Source organism: Annulohypoxylon maeteangense (genome assembly GCF_022496945.1).
Source record: "Annulohypoxylon maeteangense strain CBS 123835 unplaced genomic scaffold GGS22scaffold_38, whole genome shotgun sequence".
NCBI lineage: Eukaryota > Fungi > Ascomycota > Sordariomycetes > Xylariales > Hypoxylaceae > Annulohypoxylon > Annulohypoxylon maeteangense.
Window position 1 is genome coordinate 1 of NW_025953285.1, and position 22679 is coordinate 22679.

Here is a 22679-nt window from a genome sequence, read left to right on the forward strand (position 1 = left end):
GTACATACTTAGTATTTTATGCAAGTTTATGGTTGTTGTTATTCAGTTATGGTAAGATAGAAATAAATAAAAAAAATACCCCCCCCCCCCCCCCCCCCCCCCCAAAACATACATAGAAAGGATAAGAAAAAGAAAAAGAAAAACAAAGCAAAGCAAAGCAAAGCATAGCATCAATGCAGCCAAAATGTAACCCATAGGATAATTCGGAAGCTCGGAGTATGGAACAAAGGTGATTGTGATTTATCACACCCACTCTTTTGAAGTAAGGGAATCTCACTAATTTTTCGAATTTTTTTTTTGTATCAGTCGCTTGGCTCTCATCCTAAGATCGACATTGAACACACCGCTCGGGCACCGAAGGAGGCGAAACAACGGGTCCTGAAGACAAGAACTTCAAGACTGGTTCATGCAGCCTTTTGGGGGAAAAGAAAAACATTAAAGGAGTTCAATGAGTTGAATGAGTTGAATGAGTTGAAAAAAAAAAAGCTTGGCTCTCGGCCGCTTGCGATGGGATGCCGTGATGTCTTTAGCCGCCCGTTCGATATGATCCCGTCGCCGCCCGTCAGCCCAGCATTGGCAAGCTACGCAAGTGGCTACGCTATAGGTCGCCAATACTATCGCGCCCGCAAGGTCCGTCCTCCTTCGACCCCACAAGGCTCCAGCATGACTCGAGCTGTGGACCGGAATAGTGGGTATATATGACGAAACGCGGATGACGATCTTCAAGACATCTCCACAAAAAACTCGAATACAGATTTTTGCCATCGGCTACAAATCACAAGTATCACAATTCATATTATCGTGAAGTCCGTACGTAATCCAGCGCCATGTTGGGACGGCACGGCCTCCGGGGGTGCCCACTATTACATGGAGTTATTATGGACTTCCTATGGGCTCTCTATGGGCTCTCCATGGGCTCTCTATGGATTCCCTATGGGTTTCTTATGGGCTTCCTCTCACACACCTCAGGTGTTATGATGACATTTCCTCGGTCCTTGCTCGGTGACATCCACCCGCAACCGACAAACTCCAGTTCTGAGCATACCAGGACCCTTTTTTTTAATCGTCTGTATCATCTGGATGGTCTAGAGGGTCCGGAGGGTATGGGGGAGGCTGTGTAAGCAGATCTTTGTAAGTTTGTATCTGAACGTAAACATATATAAAATGAGGCTGGTGGACCTTGTACCCCTTTGTTCCGCAAACAGCCTGGATCTTGTTCTATTTCCCTATCTCACCCGCATCTTTGTCCTTTCCCCCTTTCCCGCTTTCCCCCCTTCCCATCTACCCCGTCTTCTCCTCCTTCAACAGGCCTTCCCCATACTGTCCACATCGCCAACGTCGCCCCGTATCGCCCATATCGCATATATCGCACGTATCCGGTCGAGAAATCTCCTGAGCGCAAACCTGGACTTGAACTTGAACTTGAACTTGGACAGTTAGACGACAGCTAGACCACGACAATATGGTGCATAAAGACGACGCCAATGGCGCTCCCACGTATTGGGGCACGTCCGGAAAGAGGTTGCAGAACATGATTACGGCCGTAGCGACGACGGACTTCTTATTGTTCGGTTATGATCAGGGCGTTATGTCCGGCATCATCTCCGCGCCAGCCTTCACTTCAGATTTCCCCGAGGTCGACGGTAACAGCACGTATGAGGGCTTCGTAGTCTCTATATACGCTGTAGGCTGTTTCCTCGGCGCCTGTTTTATCCTTACCTTTGGCGACCACCTCGGCCGCCGCAAGTCTATCTTCCTCGGTGCTTCTATCATGATTATCGGTGTCATCATTCAGGTCACTTGTCAACCCACCGGTGCAGGCGGAGGATCTACAGCGCAATTTATCATAGGACGGTGCATAACAGGAATAGGGAATGGTATAAATACGTCGACAGTGCCAACCTATCAAGCAGAGTAAGCAGCTATTCCATCCAAATTCTACATTCATCCATATTCCTCTATCGCCCCGAAAACGCGCGAGATGAACTTCACTAACACTCGACTTTCTTCCTCGTCAACAGATGCAGTCATTCGCACAATCGCGGTAAACTCATCTGTATCGAAGGTGGAAATGTTGCCATTGGAACTTTGATCGCTTACTGGATTGACTACGGGTGCACTTACGGCCCGCACGCCTTTGTCTGGCGTTTCCCTATCGCCTTCCAGTGTGTGTTCGCTCTCGTCGTCATCATCCTCATGACTCAGCTTCCCGAATCTCCTCGTTGGCTATTAACCAAGGATCGTAATGAGGAGGCGTCTACCGTGTTGGCTGCTCTTCATGGAGAACGCCGCGACGATCCGGCCGTCCAGACCCAGGTTGCTGTTATTGTCGATGCCATCCGCGCTTCCGGCCATGCCGGCGGTGTCACGCCCATTTCGGACCTGTTTACCAACGGCCCCACGCAGCACTTCCGTCGTTTGTTGTTGGGCGCCTCGTCTCAGATGATGCAGCAGTTAAGCGGCTGCAACGCCGTCATCTACTACTTCCCTATTCTGTTCCAGACGTCGATCGGCACTTCGCACAACCTGGCCCTCCTTCTGGGAGGTGTGAACATGGTTGTATACTCTATCTTCGCTACGACATCGTGGTTTGCCGTTGAGCGGATCGGGCGTAGGAAGTTGTATCTTATTGGCACTGTTGGTCAATGTTTGTCTATGGTTCTTACTTTTGGTGCCTTGATTCCTGGAACTGAAGAGGCGGCCAAGGGAGCTGCTGTTGGTCTATTTGTGAGTTCAATATGACATACACCTTTCAACTTTTTTTCCTTAATGAAAAAAAACGAAAAAAAAAAAAAGAAAACATGGCTAATTCGTAAAAACAGACTTATATTGCTTTCTTCGGCGCTACATGGCTTCCGCTACCGTGGCTATACCCGGCCGAGATCAACCCCCTTAAGACCCGAGCCAAGGCCAACGCTACTTCGACTGTGTCTAATTGGTTGTGGAACTTTTTCATCGTGATGATCACGCCCGTGCTACTTAGCAACACGGGAGAGAGCGGGTGGGGAACATACCTGTTCTTCGGTATCCTCAATGCCATGTTCTTCCCCGTCATCTACTTCCTCTATCCCGAGACTGCTGGACGTACTTTGGAAGAGATCGATGTCATCTTCGCCAAGGGTTATTCCGAGAAGATTAGCTACGTCAAGGCCGCTCAGGAATTGCCTCGCCTTACCGAGGCCGAAGTCAGGGAAAAGGCTCGCGAGTATGGCTTCTCGGACGAGGAGGCTACGGTTAGCACGCACGAGAAGGCCGAGGCCTATGTGTCAACCCCCCCTTCTTCTGATTAAAGTGGTTTAGGTGGTGATGGAATGATTGCGAGAGACAAGATGTGATGGATTATGATCGTCATTTTTTATATCGGTTACGCTCGGTTACGCTCAGCTAGAATTGAGCTTACGACAACTGCTATGATATGCGTGGCGGTCTTATAAAGTCGTCAGAAGGTACGACGATGAATTCCATTTTCATTTTCATTTTCATTTTATTTTATTTTATTTTATATATCATCTTGATCTACTGGCACATGTACCTTGAGCGGTATTTGAGCGGTACGACATTGTATTACGAGTCCAAGTCGACTCTTTACACATTGGGAGGTTTAGGGGCATAGTAAGAGGATTTTAGTAATTGTTCCTTCGTTATTTATTTCTACGGGTTCATTGATATACCCTCGGGCCAGCAAAGGCTTGACCTGAAAGATGTTGGATCGAGACTGAGTATAGATCTCTCCAGTTGTATTAGAGATACACATATAAAAAAAGATAGGTGGGCAAGCATCCCATGAGCATTAGTTGACATTAGTTGGCATTAGATGGCATTGGATGACATTAGTTACTTGATATCAGAGACACCAATATGTACAACCCAATTGCATCATCACATGTTTTTAATCGCTCAACCACGAATCCTTCTTTCTCCCCTCACAGGTATCTGAGCCTCTGATGTCCTTATCGAGCTAATCATGTAGCATAACAGGGGAATTAAGCTTAAAAACGTCGGCATATCCAAATCTGTAAGTGGATGTAACCACATTTGCATGAGGATCCCACCAACTCCATTGCCGACGTCACTTATAGGCAAAACCGGCTCACGTCACGCCCAAATGTGACGTCGATCCCGCTGATAGCTTATCATGAACGATCGCAGGAGGTTCCGCGATTCGAGCCTCATAAACTTGACTACCTGGGAACTTATGCAGTTACGTAGACGCATAGATCCACGTATAGGCCGACATGCCCCCTCGGTCCCGGGAAAGAATAATATGCCTGGAACCTTGATAGAATCATCACTGTTTGTACTACTCGCTGCCTCACTACTATTCACTACTATTTATTAGCCTATCTCTCCACAAATACCTCTCATCCATCATGGCAGCTGCTCTAGTAGCCGATCTTTTCCGCATATGGCTAACGCTGCCGATGCTGCTATCCCTCACGATTCTTACGCAACTCATCGGAGCCCAGGATCCGACACCTAGCACTGTCTCCGTGTTTTTACCGTCTTACGGGCCGAGAGACTGGGCGGCGCTACGAGGTAGCATAATCTCTAGTGTGCGTGTTCTTCCCTCTTTCTTACTACGCAATCGCCACCAACTCGAACTAACCCCTGAGGTAACGTTGTGTAGAACGACGCTGAGACTGCTTACACCATCTTTTGCGCCCCGGACAGGATCTATAGTTGCAACATTGGCGGCGACACTTTGCTCCCGTTTACATTTATCGAGGGGCCTTCGACTTACCATTACGAGCAGTCAGTTGATTCTACGATGTGAGTTGTGTTTTATTTCATTTTATTTTTTTCATCATAACCTCCTGACCATACACCTACTAACCCCAACCCCCTCTGTTCCCTCTTGACAAACATATAACTAAACACAAGTACCTACGTAGCTCCGTCACTCAAGCCTGTCTCCTATCCAACACCACCGTCGCCATCTGTAGCGGCTCCACCTCCCTCGGTGCAATTACTCTTGGCCCCCTATCCGGGCCTAGCTCGACCTCCGTCGCGCCTTTCACGCTTACGGGTGAGTCCCGCTCGCCCTCAGCCCCTTGTCTCTAAACCCTTTTGTAGTTCATCTCGGAGGCAGCACAAGATAGATATGTACATGCTGACCCTCTCTCGCACTACAGATTCCTCTATTCACTGGGGCGTCCTCACGCTCGCTACGCCCCCGCTCACGAGCGTCGCGGGTGGCCTGACATTCACGTACTACAGCTCCGGGGTCACGGGGCTGGCTAGTGCGCCGGAGCCTACTGCTAGTGCCGCGGTTGCGACGACGACAGATAGCATCGGCGTGGCTACGGGCGCGACGAACAGTCCCTCGGCCCAACTCGAGGATACGAGTGGCGCTGGGAAGTTAGTCATAGTGGGATTCACGACCACGCTGTTGGTTTCCGTCCTGCTGTGGTGACCTGACGGACGCGAAGTGACTTAATTGTAAGACTTGATCATCATGGACAATTGAACAAATAATTGAGCTATGATGTGCTGAAGTCATAGGTGCCTACTTAAGCTGACATGCAGGTCCTATATGTACTTTTCAAGGAAAGCGGGCTACTTTCAGACAGCTAGTAGTTAGTTAGTTTTCTATACTTACGTCGAGGCCTGTCTGAATAGTAAATCTGAGATTTGCGTGTTTTGCCTGGATCGCGCGGCTCGAATGTATCACCTTATGATGAACAAATCACAAATCCAAGAAACAAGCGAGCGCCATGGCTACAGCCCAGAGAAAATACAGCGTCAAAATGGATTTACAGAGAATAGAAGCAATACCAGTCAAAATCGTACACATCTCCATCCCGGGCTTTCCTTTAGCTAACTAGCTTCCGCAATCATCGTTGTCTTCATCGCCTCAACCAACTGTTTCCATGCATATCCCTGACCTCATTAATTCGTAAGTGGCCCGCTTAAAGACCATGCCTCCGTTTTAGTCACTCTAGCCGTCCTACACGTCGCTAGGCGAATACCGTCCTCCCATACCCCAGAACTGTTCAGCCATAAATGTTCCCGATTCAGGCCTCTTCCACATGTCGTTGAAGGCCGTAAAAAGTATCAAGTCTCTCGCGTTGTCCGAGTACGCGTTCTTGATAGACGAGAGCGCGGTCGACTGCTGACCCATGCCAGGTACGGCCGCGCCATTTGCCTCTCCTTGCCAAGGCCACCCCGTCTCGGTAACGACAATTCGCTTGCTCGAGTCAGATAGCTTGCTACGAATCTTACTGACGGTAGAAGTAATGAACGAGCCTGCTTGGTGTGGTCCTGTATTCGGATCGAAGAAGGGGTGGACGTTGACGGCACAGTAGTCTGACTGGTCGCAAAGTTCGGGGTGAGACAACATAGCAACGAACGTGTCTACGACCACGACGGGGCCTTGGTATCCGGCGGCCCTTAGTGCAGATCGTGCCTGGCTCAATGCGCCAAGCGACTGGTCCACGGTTGCTCCGCCGTTGTTGACCAGTTCGTTGCCGACCGAGACGGTGTCGACAATACTCCAATCGTGTTTAACGCCGGCAGCCATAGCAGAGACTGATTGTTCTACAGAATTGATATCATAGATGCCTAGGAAGAGCTTGTTGCCGTATTTCTTAGCGGCGGCGTATGCTGTCGCTATCTGATTGCAGTCGACGCCATACAGACGCATTACACCGTAATCCTTAGCTATGAGCGCGAAATCCGCGTCGACCTCGCTCGCCGACTTACAGCCCCCGCTGCCCTTGTAAGGAGAATAAGTGACACCATGAAGAGCGCTCCCACTAGAAATAGGGGGAGGCGGAGGAAAGGACGGCACAGAAGATGGCACAGAAGATGGCACAAAGGACACTGATGGCGTTGGGGTCGCTCGAGACGATCTGGGGGATGGGATCGGTTCAAAGGTTGAAATGTGTTTTGAAGTTGACGAAGCGGATGTAGACGAAGCCGACGTAGATGACGCTGGCGGAGTATATGCCCCTGATGACATAGCCTTCGTAGGCGCAGGGGGAGCAATAACTGTCGACGTAGATGGAGCCGGTAACTTACGCGTCTCTGTCGACGCGGGAGCGGGGATATAGACAACCGTCTCTGTAGTGGTATGAATTGGCTTGTTGTTTTGGTCTACATAGACCACGACTTCAGGGATCTCAGTCGTTGTGCTGTAGGCGGTACCAGTGATGGTTATTTTACCCCCTTTTGGAATAAAATCCCTGTTTGCCTTGTGATGATGGGCATGTTGATGCCCTAATGCCACATTAATTTAGGATCCATGAAGCACCAGATGATGATGATGCATATATAAGAACGATGACTTACGGGGCTGCCCAGCCGACACGCTTAGAAGGGCAAGAAGCGTGAGGGGAATCGTGATAGATTTCATCGTATGGGTACGTCAGATATGACGATGGATGCGTCTAGAATCAAGAAATTGCGGAATCTACAGAACCGTAGGAAACAAATGACAAACGACCTAAGTTGTTAGTGAGTCAACTAGGTACGAGAACGAACGAATGAGTGACTGAGGGTGAGTGAAAAGAATGAAACAAAAGGGGGTGTGAACGCGATGAATGGTCAGAGAAGACTGTCAATTGATTCCCATCAGTTGGTTACAAGGGCGACAGAGAGAGGGGGAAAAAAGGTGACAAAGGAGTGGAATTTGAACTGGAGTTCGTAGGTAAAAAGATATACTAAGAGATTATGTTGAAGTTCGAGACCCAAGAGTCCTCCGCTAATACAAGAAAAGATGCCAACAATGCAACAATTCTTGTAGCGGAAGTTGCCCCGGCATCGAGATTGAAAGAGGGAGAAACAATAAACACGCCAGAATGCGCATTCCCTCGAGGGGAGGCAAAATATTGTGGTGAAGGAATGATGGCGTTCTAAGGGAGGAAATATCAAAGATTGAACATAAGGGAGGGTACCTTGTATCGATAGCATCACACACAGTGGATGGTAGAATAGTAAGTACCTACTAGAGGTAGGCACTCACAATCTTTGTCTTCGAATTCAATAGACGCCAAGTATTGACACTGCTTTGACTCCAGAATACTCATACGACAACGACAACGAGGACAGTTGGCGAAAGGTAGACGACCTAGACGATTTTGATAATCTAGGTAGTATATTGTAAAAGAGTGTGGTCTAATAGAAGCTGTGGTCTACATGTGTAATAAAAAAAAAGGAGTGACAAGAATAACATTGAATATAGGAACGAGGTGGGTTGTGGTGAATTCTATAAGAGAGTACGATGAAAGGGGGACAACCTTGTAAATAGAAGGGAAACCGGCTCAATATCATCTAGACCACTCTGAAAAAAAATAGAAACTTAGGAGCAAGAACACTACCTACCTAGCAGGTACAAGATATAGGACCCACGAATACCTACCTTCCGACTAAAATACCTTGCACCTTAAGGAAGGCACACTTCACATTATAGACATGCCTACCTACATGTAGATATATGTAGGTACCTAGGTATGTACCTATGTGCCTAGTAGTACTTTAGAACAGCACGATTCTTCATTGTATCCAAGAACGTTGAGTGACATGTGGTTTATAAGCATTAGCAATTAGTATCCAAGTCTATAATATGGTATGGCAGCTCGCCTCTTTTTTTTCTCGTCCTGTATACCACTCATGACCAAACCCGTCATTATACGGCTCCTCCTAGTACTCGTTCACATTATCGTAGGGCCATACTCAGGTCGTAGCATAATCATTATGCCTTCGCGCATCAATAACGAGCACATTCTTCTCGTACTCTTTCGTAAAGAAACGTTTGTAGACCAATAAGTGAGATCATGAGAAGCTGAACGTTTCCTAAGCAGCTAGGGTCGACTGCCGGTTTGGCTTGCGAGTCATGATTTTTGTGATGGCATGTCGAATCGTCACACCGGCTTTCTCGATCTCCTTCTTCGACAAACCTGACGTGATACATACCTTAAGCGCAGGCTTGATGTTGATGTCCTCGGTTCCAATGCTACCATTCAGTAACACGCTCTTTAAGCGCGTGACTAGTACACCATTGGCAAGCGCCTATATTTCTGTTAGTGGTTCAAATTTCAACATGGGATTGGTCTCTGGAAGCTTACCTCATCCGCGACATCGAGGAATAGTCGCTCTTGGTCTTCGTTGCTTAACCGCCTTGATGAGACCACCTCGGGCTTAAACACAAGTAGCATAACCGGGTTTTCGGGGTCGCTCGTGCATTGTACCCAATCGCTTCGGGGATCAAGCTGCGCCCTCATGGCTCGGATGTTTTCTCGGCATTGAATCAGGATATCAGGGTTGCATTGCAGAACATTCAGAGTCTCGCTAGCCGTGACGGCAGCCATAGCAGGTAAAGCGGCAGAGTAGGTGTAGGATGCGGCGTTGATGCGTTGATGTCTTACGACGTCCTTCGAACCGGCACAGAAACCACCGGCAGCGCAGAGGGGTCCCGCCAGAGACCCGATGATCATATCCACAGCCTCAGAGTCTACATTCTGTGCCTCGGTAAGCCCTCGCCCGTTGTGGCCAAGTACGCCGAAAGACCAAGTCTCATCGAGGGCAATACGGAACTTGTACTTTTCCTTCAATTCTACCTAAAAGGTACGCCAACCGTTAGCTTAAAAGATGCAAAGCATCGAATCGGATGGATAGAGCTTACGAGCTTAGGAAGGTTAGAGCAATCGCCAACCATCTCGAAGAGACCTTCTGTCACAATGAATCGCCTGGTCAAGATCTTCTTCTTTGCTTGCTCCTCGACCACTTTCTTCATCACTTGCTCTAGGTCTTCCATGTCATTATGTTCGTACCATTTAATAATGCTCCGGGAAGCTTCTAATCCTTTGCGAATAGAGTAGTTGACCATCTTATCGGCTACGATGACATCACCTCGCTTGCAGAAAGTTGGAATGACGCTCGAGATAGTCGAGAAGGCGTGGGAATAAACAATACTGTTCTGGGTTCCGAGGAAGACGGCGATATCATGCTCGGTGTTCATGTGGACATCCTGGGTACCGTAGAACTGTGGTGGACCACAGGGACCAACTCCGTACGTGCGTAGTGTCTGGATAGCCTTTTCCTTGATCGATTCGCTGGCATTTAGGTTATAGAAGTTATAGGAGGCCAGATTTATGGCAGTCTTTCCGTTGGATAGTTTCACCTTCGGCCCAGTCGGTCTATATCCATGCTATTAGCAGTCGCTCTCCCCCTTCGTTATAGCGCTAATACTCACCCGACAATCATGGGCTGCCTCTCAGATTCAGTTTCCTCGAAGGTGGTCTGCGGAGCGACGAGTGGTTCAGGCTCCCATTCCTTGACTAGTTCGTCGATCTCATCCTCGCGAAGCTTCACGTAATTGGGGCCATGGGTAGGATAGGATGGCGAGAGGATATATCGAACGAAGAATATAACAAGAACAAGTTCTATGGCGGATCGGATTGGGTCATTCTGGTAGCTGGACTGGATGTATCGTATCAAGACGGCACTTCCGGGGACTTTCTGAAAGGCGTGGGATACTTCGTGAAGCGAAGACTGAAAGTACGCTTGAGCCTCGTGAAGATCCATCTTTGAATTCAATGGTTGGATAATCAAACGAGAGACATTGAAATGTTCACCACGGGGTATACAGCGTGGTGTCGATCTACCTGGTAAGGTGGGAATTTGGTAGGAGTTTGCTAATTGTAAATAGTTTGGATGTAAGATGGCATTGTAGGGGGTCTAGGAGAAGTTCGGCAACGAGATCCAAATCAAATCGGAAAGGGTCCAAATTCCATTTTTCTCCTATTATGTAATGTTTTAATGTACCCAGCTAGGTAAGGTTTCTCACGGATGACACGGTCTAGGGTCCAGGGACAGGGGACGCTTATTAGCGTCGCGTCAAAACTGAGGCCGCCGCCGCCCCACTTACCATATTCAATGCTACTGCAATATTATTAGGTGTGTACCGTGCCAGCTGCGTGCGTCGTGCGGGCTTTAATCAGTTTACAGATTACTATAATTAAAGTTTAAACTCTTTAGTATCTCTAGGTACTAGTTTCAACTAAAATACCAATATCGCGCCAATATAGGTAATTACCTAGTAAAATCAAATCAAAAAAAATATAGTGTTCGTAAGGAACCAATTCAGCTATCTAGACAAATACCTAATAGTGATTCATGTCAAATCTTGGCACGCAAGATAGGAATAGAGAGTAGAGAATAAAGTAAGCCTCCGTTACGCCTCAAGAGCCTTGATAAATGCTTGGCTTTCGTTGCCCTCAACTACTTTGGATATTGGGCTTAGGTATGCCTTGTCATCCTCCTCTCCAAGTCGCCGAATATACAATTCAGCTATCTTAATCCACATGGCCTTTTCTGTCTTGCTCGCCCGTGAACCTTGCCAAACCCAGATGGTATTACCCGTATCGAGAAGGAAGACATCATTACTATCTAAATCCGCGTTGTTAATCCCAGTGCCTTCTTTGACAATGTCAAATCTCAGCTGACCAGAGGCATCCGACAAGCGGAAAAGCCTACGAGGGCGACGGCCTGTGTTTTGACCCCCAGACGAGATAATCGGTCGAGGTGCTTTAAGAGAATGAGAACCCCCGACGTCTTCGCCACCTAGCATAGCAAGAACAGTTCGAGACCTCGCTTCTTCCTGCGCTAGAACTTCGACGTCGATGTGCTTTGCAATGGTCATATCGTGAACAACTTGGGCCGCCTTTGCTCTTTCCATTGGGCTGCAATTCTTGCCCTGCCAGACCCAGATCTTGTCCCCGCGCTCCAGCACGAACACGTCGTTCTCGTCGAGACTTTGCCAGGTCGGTTCAACCTCGTAGACCATGACGGAGTCTGCCCGTTTGGCGGACGGATGCTTGAAGACCCTAAGCAGCATCTGGGTATCCTTTGGTTCCTCCGTTTCGACATGTGTAAAGCCAGAGCGGACGCCGCCAGATAGGATCCGGATGCGAGAGAATAAAGCGACGAAATCATCGGAAGGCTCCTTCTGGAGTTCTCGATGCTGTGTTGCGACACCATGCAAGAATTCATCGAGTTCAACCGTTTTATAAGCGGCCGTGCCTGCTTCGTCCTGCGATGTCTTGCTTCCGAGCCAGAAGAAGATGTCGTGGGAGAGGTTTTGCTCGCCATTCCTGCTTCCCACTTTATACGAATACAAAACGATGTAACTATCCCCCTCGTGAAAGTCACCATACCGGTCTTTGGGCCACGGGACTACCTCGAAATCCTCGATTCGCCAGACGTGAAGGCCAGCAGCATGGCCGACTTCTTGCCACGCAGGTTCTGTAGCTGCTGAAGTGTATTTAACCTTGTGATCAAGTTTCGTTCCTATATTTTCGACATTGCTGTCTCTCCAATCGTACTCCTTTAGATGGACCAGGCCTTCGTGTGGCGTCATCTTGATGGTATTGTAATCGTTGGTTGATAGGATATTTTTACAAGTTTATTGAACTGAGCTGAACTATACGTAGGTAAGGGATTTCATAAAGACGCCGTTGGATAGTTGACGTAATAGGGCTGACTACCTAGGCTGCCACTTAGGTAGGTTGTTCCATTCTCCTTGAAACCGTTGAAACACAACCAAGGCGGGGAAGCCGACCTTAGAACGGTCCCAGTTCTTACTCTTCTAGAAGGTATTGATAAAGACTCCGTACTAACATTAATACAAGGTGTGACTTGTACACATACCTACAGCGTAATAGTAGGGAAAACATCTTGTTCTAGGCATTGCACATGAATTGATCATCTCATCTACTTATAAGCAATAACAATAACATTGAGTGAAACCATATGTTTCAATATTTCAAATTTTCAACCTGACTTATTCAAGCTATGTATAAAGGTGATACCGTTCAAATTTTGTAGAATCGAATGATACCTAGTACCTGCATCCACGTACATGTATGTGTGTACTGTAGGTAGGTACTACTAGGTACTAAGTACCTACTACCTAGGTCCTAGGTAGCGGTAGCTTCAATAGGTTGTGGGGCTGCGGGCGCAACATTGAATGCTGTAAATACTGAATACCTAGCCCAAAAACTTTTCCCACCACCTTTCCAACAACCTACACAACCTTGAATTACCTACCACTTACCTAAACAAAGTTACCCCTACCTTAGCTACTACGGTCAAGAAGAGAATAGCGAGATATGTCAGCCAAAGATACCGCCTCCCAGGAGTTCACCTCCTATTACCTCCAGCAAAGTACCAAGGAATTCGCAGAAGATTTGGACAATATTCGCAACGCTGATGACTTCAAAGGCGATGCCGTGGGCATGCTCGTCAAATCCCTACAGCAAGGCATCACCTTATTCTCTACTATAGAGAAGGAGAGAATACTTAGTTCGCAAAAGACTACCGGTTTGGAGAAGGAGTGAGACATGAATAATTCCAGGGAACGCGTTGATATCAATTTTCTTCTTGCAGAAACATTCCAGGGGGGGAAATAGGTACCTACCCAGCTACCTATGCACCTAATTAAAACAAACAAGGGAGTTAGAACATTAAAAATACAAACCCTCTATCTTCGGTTTCTAACTGTGAAATAAATAATTCATTAACTTGTTTTCAACCGATTTAATTATTCCCTTAATTGATTGATTGGTAAAACGAAGGTGAAAAGGTTAAAAAGGGTAGAGAAGGAAAAAGCAAGCCAGACAAAAAGAAACTGTACGACACGAGCAGGATTCGAACCTGCGCGCCCGAAGGCATGAGATCACATTGCACAAGAATTGATGAATTCTTGAGAATTCAAGTCTCACTCGTTAACCACTCCGACATCGTGCCCTGGCAACCGCTCTAATGGCTGTTCGGTTGCAAAGTCAGCAAATTATAGCACACTATATTCTTTTACTAATTTAGTGCCGAGGTTTATTAGCTATTTATAGATCACATGACTTGAATAGAAATATCCACCTACGTGCACCATAATTAGATAGGTACCTACCTACCTAGGTAGGTATTAAACATTCAAGCTTCAAAAGCTATACAGCAGCGCAGCTCGCCCATACTGTGCATATAGTAGCCAAAGGTCACTATTGAAAATGGGTAGAATAGGTAAAACCATCCCGATAATATTTGAATATGTCTAACTCCGACTATGATCCATCCCTTGTAAAGAGAAATATGGGAGTAACGCCATAGACTCCTCCTAGCAACATGTCTCATGAACGTCATTGCGATTTAGAATAAATGACACGCGGCAAAAACACCAATAAAACCCCCTCCCCACTACCATTACGAGAATAAGAAAGACTGCTGGGACAGGCGAGAATGATATCACGGTAGCACCATATTATTCATTGTGTATTGGAGCCAGACTACCCTTAGATGGTAGGTAATCAAGACCTAGGTATCCTTTTCTCGAACACCGAGAAACACTATTCGACAGCTTGCCACCATCAACGTCGGATATCCAGGCTGGCACGGGTAGACTCGATAGATGGGCGAATAGAACTGCTAGAGCTCCTTCGCCTTCTTGCTCGTTGCTCGCTCGGATCGGATGGGTTAAGTCCGGTCGACCTTGCAAACAGGTTAAGGATATCCGTCAAGGTGACGACACCGATCAGGCGACCCGACAAGTAAGACCCAGGTAAGGTGGAAGCTGGGGGGACCGAAGGAAAATGACCACCCGAAAGAGATGTCTGCGAAGATGACGGGGTTGGGACGAAGACGGTGGGTCCCAGCGAAGGGGTCCCGGGTGCGGAAGGCGAGGGAGAAGCTGATTCCACTATCCACATTCTATGTGAATGCGTAGCCACCAATTTAGCTACCGTGTGTGCAAGTGTCGAGTAGGGGTTGACATGGAAGACCGGGAAAGAGTCCTTGCCTTTCTCGGCGCCTTGCTCGGTCAAGATGACCGATATGAAATGCATACATGAATTCTGCAGTAGCGGAAAGCTCGCAGCATTAGTAAGGTGTCTGACATCCGCGCTGGAAATATTACCGACGACGTTTAAACCATTGTCGACGACAGCTACACTAGACAGGCCTTCTTGATTCATGAGGTTGAGCGCTTCCGTCAAAGGGCTATCCGCACTGCGTGACCGTTAGCAAGAAAAATAGGAAACACGTATACGCCGCGGAAAATGATAAGCCGGAAACAGCGCACGTACTTTATAGCTATTATCTGATGTGATCCGACGCCGACGTCGCGCAAGAGCCTCGGGTAGAGGTCATCGATGACGCGGAAATTCACACCTTCGTTCCAGAAGAACTCTATAAGCTTCAACTGGCTTAGAACACCAATAACTTCTCCGTCGTGATTGGTAACGAGCGCTCGGTGCACCCCGCTGCCGAGAACCTCGATCGCCTTGGCTAGGTCCTCGTCTCCCTCTAGGGTGACGAGCGACTCTTTACGGAATATTGGCTGGACGTCGCGAAGAGGGATGCTGACCCGGGCCTGGGCCTTTGTCGCTACCGTGTCGTATAATTCGACCAAATCCTCACTTGGATGCGCTAACCCAACCACGACCAGGATGTATGCGTTTAGGTCATTATAATCGAAGGTTGAGACGGGAATGGAGCTGGTGGCGTCCTCTCTGACGATAACAACTTTGCTCGAGGTATTCTTCAGTAGCGCCTGGAGACATAGTTAGAGAAACTGAAATATAGGAACGAGTAGTAGCCACCATACCATCGTCGCATCTTCCACAGTAGTATCCATTTCAACCCAGGCGACTTCATCTTTAGACACGAGCTCTCCAATTGCGACTTCGCGCCAATCCCTCCCGGCGAAACGAGGATTATGCTGTCTTGAGGCTGGTGGATGATTGAGTAGTTCCTGAATGGCGGCCTGAGTGAAGGACGGATGTCTCTGATTTCGTGGCGACGGTGGTAGGCCTCTCAAATTTTCGGCGAAGCTCGAACGATGACTATGAGCAATGACATGGCCAGACTTGTGCAAGCTCGAAGCAGAGCCCGTTCGTTGAGGAGGTGGCGGGGAGATGCTCGTTTCCTTAGAGTCTTTACTTCCTCGGAAATAGAAAGCGTTGGGATCCATGGTGGGGGAGGGAGGTACTTGATACGTGACAAGGATTTTAAGATATGTAGGCAAATAGGTAGGCGAGTAAGCAGATCTTTGTAATAAGTGTTCGCTCCTCTTTCTTCTTCGCTTTAGGGGTGAAGCTTTGAAGAATCGAGCTGACCTCTAGCTTCGAAGCTGTAGCTAGAGCCTGGGAAACTAGTCTAGCCTTGCCTGCTTTGGGGGAGTTGAAGAAGAGAAGCTCCCTGGGACAGCCAGGATCATGGTGTTGCTGGTTTTGTTATGCTGGTCGTATCGGTGACGGCGCAAAAGAAAAAAGTCAATCTCTCAGTCGGTGTACGGCTTGATGTTGAGGGACGAATGTAACTTAGCATACCTAGTACGACTACATGTAGCAGATGTAGGTACCTAGGTAAGTACATATAGTTGGTAATGTACATATGTAGGTATATGTATATGTATACACCAGCGAAATTATAGGCATTCATGGATATGTACCTACCTAGGCCTATGTACCTAGTAGCAGCAGCTCTTGCGCGGAGTATTACGACTGTACGGCTAAAACGTTCCCGATTCAAGTCGACAATGCGACCGCCCCTCCCCGGACCGACGTAACCCCTCCAGCCCCTCCTTCACCTTCCCACACCGTCGTCACCCATCTGTCATTCCAGTGTCGATCCCGTAGCCCGAGCAAACTTCACTGGATCGTTGCTTATTTATAAGTACCGAATTGTGTATATTGATGTTTCTAATATATTTAAATATTTGCTAATCTCAACTTACACATTAGATATATATATGTACCTGCATACTACCTGCCTGCCTACCTAGGTAGTCTGCTACTGGGTAGTATAAGTTCAACGTTATTATACCTACATATGTACAATATTGTAGACATATCCACAATACACACACTACTAGGTATATACATACTATGTAGGTATGTAGGCATACCTATGTAGGCATATATAAGCATGTATTTAGAAAATACCTACATGTACATGTACATACCTATATAGTATGTGTCAAATATTGAAATGAGGCTTTGTAGAAAAAGCATTACCTAAATTTCAAGTTCGATTATATGTATTCTTAAATGCGGGATTGATAGCACGTATAAGTGGTAGGTCTCATCAATATACCGGTAGGTAGGGAAGAGACGAGCGATAAATCATATAATTTGATTTAATATATCAGCATGAGATGATTGATCCCCCACACGTCTAGAGACCTACACATCATGCATAATTGCCTGGGCCATTGAAACCGTAAGTCGATGGATGCCATTGACTGGTCTTGACTTGGGTATAAACTTATCGCGGTAGCTTATGTTTAGCTAATGAGGATTCAAAGCATTTACACGGCAGCACGGGTGTAATACGTGGCAGCGTGAAGAGGTAGGGCATGTTCGAGAAGCAAAAATCTGTGACCAATCAACTAGCCGTGAGCGGTAGGTATGCCAGACAGACGTTTATGCGAATCACTTCTTGCTGCAAAACTTGCCAAACAATTGGATCCAAAGTCTTCAAGCATATCTCTTGGAAGAGAACCTTGGGAGCATCGAGGTAGCCTGATCTTATCGATGCATATGTACTTAGGTACATGTATGTATCTACGCGTAGTACCCACATTTTATGGATAGATACATGTACCTACTTCGATACGCTTCTTATCCATGGATGCGTAACAGGCGTACCTGACTTAGACCGAACCGGGCAATTTATACCGAATCCGGCAATTATAAGCTTCTTTTTGGAGTTAGTAACATTGCGCTCGGACACATAGCTGACCTACTAGTCTAAATGTTTGAATGCATTTATGAAAGTATGAAGTAAATGGAAGATAGTTAATTACATAGTCAGAAAGCTCATGACTTTGGCGGGATTTCTCGATAAAGAGAAAAGAAGAAGAAAAGAAAAAAAAAAGTTGATAGCAAATCTCCCCTCTTTCGCGACCCCTCGCTCTATCTGATTAATGCCAAAGAAGAATAACAACAACAACATAAGTACAAAAAACAACAACCATAACTGCTACCACTACTACCACTACCCTACCACCCTCACTACGCGGACTACCTTGGTAGATTTTTAATGAGTGGTAATTTGGATTTATTCTAGGATCTCTTTCTAAGAGTTTAATCGGGCTGAGATTCGAAGATACGAAGAAAACGAGCAAAGACAAGGGGATTTATTTAGTGCTTCGAATTTCGAACTTACTGCGTCGATATCAACAATTTGATCATCTTTTCCCACTCGTTAATTCGCACAATCCACAGCCGGCCACCGCGCGCCTTAGCCCTGCGGGGCACAACATCACGAAGTAGAGACACAACTTTGAATCCTTGTCAACTTTGTTCTCTACCTGTCGAACAACCAAAATACCTACCATTTCTCCTATTCTTTTCTGCCACTCGAAAATTTGCCTCTATCTGCATCCGTATCCGCATCCACATTAGCAGCCATGTCGGTGCTTCCGGCAGAGACTCACGCAGAGCTGACGCAGCTCCTGCAAGCTTTACAATCCCCAGATAATTCCATACGATCTCAGGCTGAAGGTCATTTGCAAAATAACTGGACTAATACTCGGCCTGACGTCCTGTTGGTGGGCTTAGCTGAGCAGATAGCTGCCCCGAACGAGACATCGGTACGCACATCCTTTTCTTTGTACTTATCCATCCGTTGTTTGAATCCTACAAGAACTAATCAGCTCGGCTGCCACCCCCCGCGTAGCTTCGTTCGTTCGCCGCAGTTATATTCCGTCGAATAGCCTCCAAGTCACGCAAAACCGACAAGGGAGATAGTATAGAGATATTTGTGTCCTTGCCCCATGCGCAGGCATGCATCATCCGCCAAAAACTTCTCGATACCCTAGCCAGCGAGAGAGATCGCCTTGTCAGGAACAAAATTAGCGATGCTGTTGCCGACGTTGCAAGGCAATATTCAGAAACAAGTTAGTTCACAGCTTCGTCATATTTCTCTCTTTTCTCCCCCGTCTCGTGCTCTCGATCGCGGTTTTCCACGTCTATAGTAATATCATTTGCTATGGCTCTGAGACGAATATCCGGGAGGAGCTGTCGCAGCACGGCAGCCACGCTCGCGAAACCACCCGCTAACGACATTCCAGATGAGCAATGGCCCGAGATCCTAGCCGTCCTATTCAACCTTAGCGTAGCAGCAGACGCGGGCCAGCGCGAGACAGCCTATCGTGTATTTGCGACGACGCCCGGTATTATTGAAAAGCAGCATGAAACTGCCGTTCTTGAGGCCTTCAACAGAGGCTTCAAGGATGATTCAGTGGCTGTTCGATTAGCTGCTATGGAAGCATTCGCTTCCTTCTTCCGAAGTCTCCCTAAAAAAACGTTGCCCAAGTATTTTTCACTGCTCCCTGACGTTCTTAATATTCTACCTCCTATCAAGGATTCGCATGATTCCGAAGATCTCAGTAAGGCTCTCGTAGCGCTGATAGAATTAGCCGAGACGTCACCCAAGATGTTTAGGCCTTTATTCCACAATCTGGTCATGTTTAGCGTTGGCGTCATACAGGACAAGGAGTTGAACGATCTCTGTCGCCAGAATGCGCTTGAGCTGATGGCTACGTTCGCCGATTACGCTCCGTCCATGTGTCGCAAGGATCCTTCGTACACAAACGATATGATTACCCAGTGCCTTAGCCTGATGACGGACCTAGGCGAAGACGACGATGACGCCGCCGAATGGTTATCGTCTGACGACTTCGACCAGGAAGAAAGCGATCTAAATCACGTCGCCGGGGAACAATGCATGGACCGGTTGGCTAACAAACTTGGCGGTGAGACTATTCTGGCTCCGACATTTCACTGGCTTCCTAGGATGATGACTTCTATGGCGTGGAAGGATCGTCACGCAGCACTCATGGCAATTTCCGCCATCTCCGAAGGCTGTCGTGATCTCATGGTCAAGGAGCTTAGCCAGGTTCTCGAGCTTGTTGTTCCTGCTTTGAAAGATCCCCACCCTCGAGTTCGCTGGGCTGGATGTCAGGCCCTCGGCCAGATGAGCACGGATTTTGCGCCTACGATGCAGAAAGAGTACTATGACACCATTCTGAAGACCATCATCCCCGTTCTAGACTCGCCGGAGGGCCGTGTCAAGGCACACGCCGCCGCGGCACTGGTTAATTTCTGTGAGGAGGCAGAGAAGAGCATCCTGGAACCCTACCTCGACGACTTACTGTCTCACCTCTTCCAACTTCTCCAAAACGAGAAGCGTTACGTCCAGGAGCAAGCCCTGTCCACCATCGCTACCATCGCTGATGCGGCCGAGGCTGCCTTTTCCAAATATTACGATACTCTCATGCCTTTACTTGTTAATGTCCTGCAGCAAGAAACCGAAAAGGAGTACCGATTACTGCGCGCGAAGGCTATGGAATGTGCTACTCTGATAGCATTAGCTGTTGGCAAGGACCGTCTCGGAAATGATGCGATGACTCTGGTCGACCTTCTTGCTAACATCCAAAATAACATTACTGACGCCGATGACCCGCAGTCGCAGTATCTCATGCATTGCTGGGGACGCATGTGTAGAGTTATGGGTTCCGATTTCCTGCGTTTCCTACCGAACGTCATGCCCCCGTTGGTGGAATTGGCCAGTGCTAAGGCCGACATACAACTGCTCGACACGGATGACGAGATTGAACAGTTCCAGCAAGAGGACGGTTGGGAGCTGGTGCCGCTAAAGGGAAAGATGATCGGAATTAGAACTAGCACGATGGACGACAAGCATATGGCGATTGAGCTACTCGTTGTTTACGCGCAGACTTTGGAAGGCCATTTCGCTCCGTATGTTGCCGACACTATGGAGAAGATCGCTCTCCCAGGTCTAGCATTCTTCTTCCATGACCCAGTTAGATTTATATCCGCGAAACTTGTCCCGCAGCTCCTTAGCTCGTTTAAGAAGGCTTACGGACCGGAGTCTAACGAGCTCCGAGGTCTATGGGCTGGAACTGTGGATAAACTACTGGAAGTTTTGACTGCCGAACCCGCCATCGACGCCCTAGCCGAGATGTATCAATGCTTCTATGAATCGGTCGAGGTGGTTGGTAAAAACTGCCTTACCCAACAACACATGGGAAAGTTTATTGATGGGGTCTATTCGGCTATCGAAGACTACAAGGACCGCGTTGCGCGGCGTGAGGAGGATAAAGAAGGAGCGGCTGCTGAAGACGCCGAAGATGAAGCCGAAGAACTGCTAATTGCGATCGAGGACGACCAAACCCTCTTATCCGATATGAACAAAGCCTTCCACTCCATCTTTAAGAACCACGGTGAGGTTTTCCTCCAGCCGTGGGAGCGTCTTATGGGAACATACCAAAGTTTCCTTGCCTCGACAGATCCGACCCAACGCCAGTGGGGATTATGCATTATGGATGACGTCCTTGAATATTGTGGTCCACAGAGTGTTCGTTATGCTCAGGCTATAAGTACTGCTCTTTTAGAAGGCTGCAAGGATCCCTCAGCTGCTATTAGACAAGCTGCCGCGTAGGTAAAACCATACAATTAATAATAAGTGCGCTGCTGACATTTTCGATAGGTACGGTATTGGTGTTGCCGCTCATCGTGGGGGAACCCCTTGGTCTCAATTCCTAGCGACCTCGATACCTTATTTGTTCCAGGCAGCACAAATACCCGACGCCCGGGGCGAGGAGGCTGTTTACGCTACCGGTCAGTCACATCGCTAAACCGAAAACATGTTTTAATAGTAACTAACGGATACATAGAAAACGCTTGCGCAGCCATCGCGAAGATCCTTCATTTTAACAAGCAAAGCCTGCAAGATCCGCAAGCTATCGCAACCCAATGGTATGTATTCGAAGCGGTCTCGTACCAAATAATAGTACTAATAAACTCGCCATATAGGATCAACACCCTACCAGTGACCAATGATGAAGAGGCAGCACCATACGCCTATGGATATCTCGTGGAATTAATCGAACAGTAAGCCCGAACCTCACCCCCATGCTACATGAAAGGCGCAGCTCCTTCCCTTATGCATCAAGTATGTAACAAAATCTGGGTCACTAATTTTGCGTATAGACAAAATCCCGCAGTAACTAGTCAGGTAGATAAGGTGTTCGTGTATATCGGACAAGCTCTCGAGACTGAAATGCTCCACGGCCAACTTGGCGCACGTGTCGCTCGAGCGATTCAGATTCTGCTCCAGTCCGCGAATGTTGACCCAACGCCGCTGTTGCAGCAGCACTTTTCACAGGAAGGACAGGCAATCATCAGACGTCATTTTTCTTAGGCGGCCGAAGCGTGATGTTCGCGTTGCGAACCTGTCCGCTCCGAGACGAAAGGGGCATTCGATCTGTGGAGAACTTCCCGCAGGATGAGCTGCGGGGGAAAAAGGCGTCTGAAAGAATGAGAGAATGGTTAACATCATCATGATACCACCTTTAATGCCAAATTCAGATCGCGGCTGAAACAATGTTCGGCTATTTCGATCTCCGTCGTGGCGGATGACTAGGAGAAGAGGGGCGAATGATTGTATGGTTTAGTCACATAGCAGCAAACCATCTCGGCATTGCTACCTACCTATCCGGATCGAGTTTGATTCTTACGTGGGATATGGCGCAACTGGGCCAAAAACAACTTGTATCTCGACTTGATACTTAGCAATATAGACACGGCTAAGAAGCACTGGTGGGAAGAATATTATTGCTAGTGAACGCATTGTTTGATAGATCCGACCCCTTATCTGTT

General features: G+C 47.6%; 8 protein-coding genes and 1 non-coding gene across 9 annotated transcripts; 4 read left to right on the forward strand and 5 right to left on the reverse strand.

Moving 5' to 3' along the window:
- The first annotated feature begins 1114 nt into the window (after positions 1-1114).
- GGS22DRAFT_103730 (general substrate transporter) lies at positions 1115-3877 on the forward strand. Its single transcript, XM_047957752.1, has 3 exons — positions 1115-1914; positions 2022-2727; positions 2823-3877. Exons 1-3 carry the CDS (start codon positions 1463-1465, stop codon positions 3288-3290), a joined length of 1626 nt encoding a protein of 541 aa, XP_047813659.1. The 5' UTR covers positions 1115-1462; the 3' UTR covers positions 3291-3877.
- A 203-nt stretch (positions 3878-4080) lies between these two features.
- GGS22DRAFT_103761 (uncharacterized protein) lies at positions 4081-5538 on the forward strand. The gene is made up of 4 exons (XM_047957753.1): positions 4081-4553; positions 4628-4770; positions 4893-5026; positions 5133-5538. Exons 1-4 carry the CDS (start codon positions 4371-4373, stop codon positions 5411-5413), a joined length of 741 nt encoding a protein of 246 aa, XP_047813660.1. The 5' UTR covers positions 4081-4370; the 3' UTR covers positions 5414-5538.
- Positions 5539-5777: 239 nt separating this feature from the next.
- GGS22DRAFT_103768 (glycoside hydrolase family 17 protein) lies at positions 5778-7417 on the reverse strand. The gene is made up of 2 exons (XM_047957754.1): positions 7291-7417; positions 5778-7218 (listed from the first exon to the last, which is right to left on the reverse strand). The coding sequence occupies exons 1-2, from the start codon at positions 7352-7354 to the stop codon at positions 5948-5950; spliced, it is 1335 nt and encodes a 444-aa protein (XP_047813661.1). The 5' UTR covers positions 7355-7417; the 3' UTR covers positions 5778-5947.
- Positions 7418-8779: 1362 nt separating this feature from the next.
- GGS22DRAFT_103774 (aminotransferase class I and II) lies at positions 8780-10760 on the reverse strand. Its single transcript, XM_047957755.1, has 4 exons — positions 10193-10760; positions 9623-10136; positions 9066-9557; positions 8780-9009 (listed from the first exon to the last, which is right to left on the reverse strand). Exons 1-4 carry the CDS (start codon positions 10522-10524, stop codon positions 8794-8796), a joined length of 1554 nt encoding a protein of 517 aa, XP_047813662.1. The 5' UTR covers positions 10525-10760; the 3' UTR covers positions 8780-8793.
- Positions 10761-11049: 289 nt separating this feature from the next.
- Positions 11050-12760, reverse strand: GGS22DRAFT_176633 (putative actin-binding protein Fragmin). Its single transcript, XM_047963428.1, has one exon. The coding sequence runs from the start codon at positions 12356-12358 to the stop codon at positions 11174-11176; it is 1185 nt and encodes a 394-aa protein (XP_047813663.1). The 5' UTR covers positions 12359-12760; the 3' UTR covers positions 11050-11173.
- A 263-nt stretch (positions 12761-13023) lies between these two features.
- GGS22DRAFT_176634 (ribosome-assembly protein 3-domain-containing protein) lies at positions 13024-13344 on the forward strand. Its single transcript, XM_047963429.1, has one exon. It carries the CDS (start codon positions 13110-13112, stop codon positions 13335-13337), a length of 228 nt encoding a protein of 75 aa, XP_047813664.1. The 5' UTR covers positions 13024-13109; the 3' UTR covers positions 13338-13344.
- A 288-nt stretch (positions 13345-13632) lies between these two features.
- GGS22DRAFT_t144 lies at positions 13633-13746 on the reverse strand. Its single transcript has one exon. It is a non-coding gene; the product is annotated as a tRNA-Ser (tRNA).
- A 267-nt stretch (positions 13747-14013) lies between these two features.
- GGS22DRAFT_176635 (uncharacterized protein) lies at positions 14014-16470 on the reverse strand. The gene is made up of 3 exons (XM_047963430.1): positions 15596-16470; positions 15075-15541; positions 14014-14997 (listed from the first exon to the last, which is right to left on the reverse strand). Exons 1-3 carry the CDS (start codon positions 15959-15961, stop codon positions 14361-14363), a joined length of 1470 nt encoding a protein of 489 aa, XP_047813665.1. The 5' UTR covers positions 15962-16470; the 3' UTR covers positions 14014-14360.
- Positions 16471-17894: 1424 nt separating this feature from the next.
- GGS22DRAFT_176636 (ARM repeat-containing protein) lies at positions 17895-22646 on the forward strand. The gene is made up of 7 exons (XM_047963431.1): positions 17895-18586; positions 18673-18892; positions 19067-21455; positions 21508-21638; positions 21695-21776; positions 21834-21911; positions 22011-22646. The coding sequence occupies exons 1-7, from the start codon at positions 18404-18406 to the stop codon at positions 22219-22221; spliced, it is 3294 nt and encodes a 1097-aa protein (XP_047813666.1). The 5' UTR covers positions 17895-18403; the 3' UTR covers positions 22222-22646.
- The last annotated feature ends 33 nt before the right edge of the window (positions 22647-22679 follow it).

Coding starts and splice junctions, on each gene's coding strand:
- GGS22DRAFT_176633 (XM_047963428.1), bottom strand. CDS start 12,358: ATGACGCCACACGAAGGCCTGGTCCATCTAAAGGAGTACGATTGGAGA.
- GGS22DRAFT_103730 (XM_047957752.1), top strand. CDS start 1,463: ATGGTGCATAAAGACGACGCCAATGGCGCTCCCACGTATTGGGGCACG. Junction 1,915..2,021: donor GTGCCAACCTATCAAGCAGA/GTAAGCAGCTAT, acceptor CCTCGTCAACAG/ATGCAGTCATTCGCACAATC. Junction 2,728..2,822: donor GAGCTGCTGTTGGTCTATTT/GTGAGTTCAATA, acceptor TCGTAAAAACAG/ACTTATATTGCTTTCTTCGG.
- GGS22DRAFT_176634 (XM_047963429.1), top strand. CDS start 13,110: ATGTCAGCCAAAGATACCGCCTCCCAGGAGTTCACCTCCTATTACCTC.
- GGS22DRAFT_176635 (XM_047963430.1), bottom strand. CDS start 15,961: ATGGATCCCAACGCTTTCTATTTCCGAGGAAGTAAAGACTCTAAGGAA. Junction 15,542..15,595: donor CTGTGGAAGATGCGACGATG/GTATGGTGGCTA, acceptor CTATGTCTCCAG/GCGCTACTGAAGAATACCTC. Junction 14,998..15,074: donor CATCAGATAATAGCTATAAA/GTACGTGCGCTG, acceptor ACGGTCACGCAG/TGCGGATAGCCCTTTGACGG.
- GGS22DRAFT_103761 (XM_047957753.1), top strand. CDS start 4,371: ATGGCAGCTGCTCTAGTAGCCGATCTTTTCCGCATATGGCTAACGCTG. Junction 4,554..4,627: donor GAGGTAGCATAATCTCTAGT/GTGCGTGTTCTT, acceptor AACGTTGTGTAG/AACGACGCTGAGACTGCTTA. Junction 4,771..4,892: donor CAGTCAGTTGATTCTACGAT/GTGAGTTGTGTT, acceptor GTACCTACGTAG/CTCCGTCACTCAAGCCTGTC.
- GGS22DRAFT_176636 (XM_047963431.1), top strand. CDS start 18,404: ATGTCGGTGCTTCCGGCAGAGACTCACGCAGAGCTGACGCAGCTCCTG. Junction 18,587..18,672: donor CTGCCCCGAACGAGACATCG/GTACGCACATCC, acceptor CCCCCCGCGTAG/CTTCGTTCGTTCGCCGCAGT. Junction 21,777..21,833: donor CAAGCTATCGCAACCCAATG/GTATGTATTCGA, acceptor CTCGCCATATAG/GATCAACACCCTACCAGTGA.
- GGS22DRAFT_103768 (XM_047957754.1), bottom strand. CDS start 7,354: ATGAAATCTATCACGATTCCCCTCACGCTTCTTGCCCTTCTAAGCGTG. Junction 7,219..7,290: donor CGTGTCGGCTGGGCAGCCCC/GTAAGTCATCGT, acceptor ATGTGGCATTAG/GGCATCAACATGCCCATCAT.
- GGS22DRAFT_103774 (XM_047957755.1), bottom strand. CDS start 10,524: ATGGATCTTCACGAGGCTCAAGCGTACTTTCAGTCTTCGCTTCACGAA. Junction 10,137..10,192: donor AGGCAGCCCATGATTGTCGG/GTGAGTATTAGC, acceptor GCATGGATATAG/ACCGACTGGGCCGAAGGTGA. Junction 9,558..9,622: donor GCTCTAACCTTCCTAAGCTC/GTAAGCTCTATC, acceptor CGTACCTTTTAG/GTAGAATTGAAGGAAAAGTA.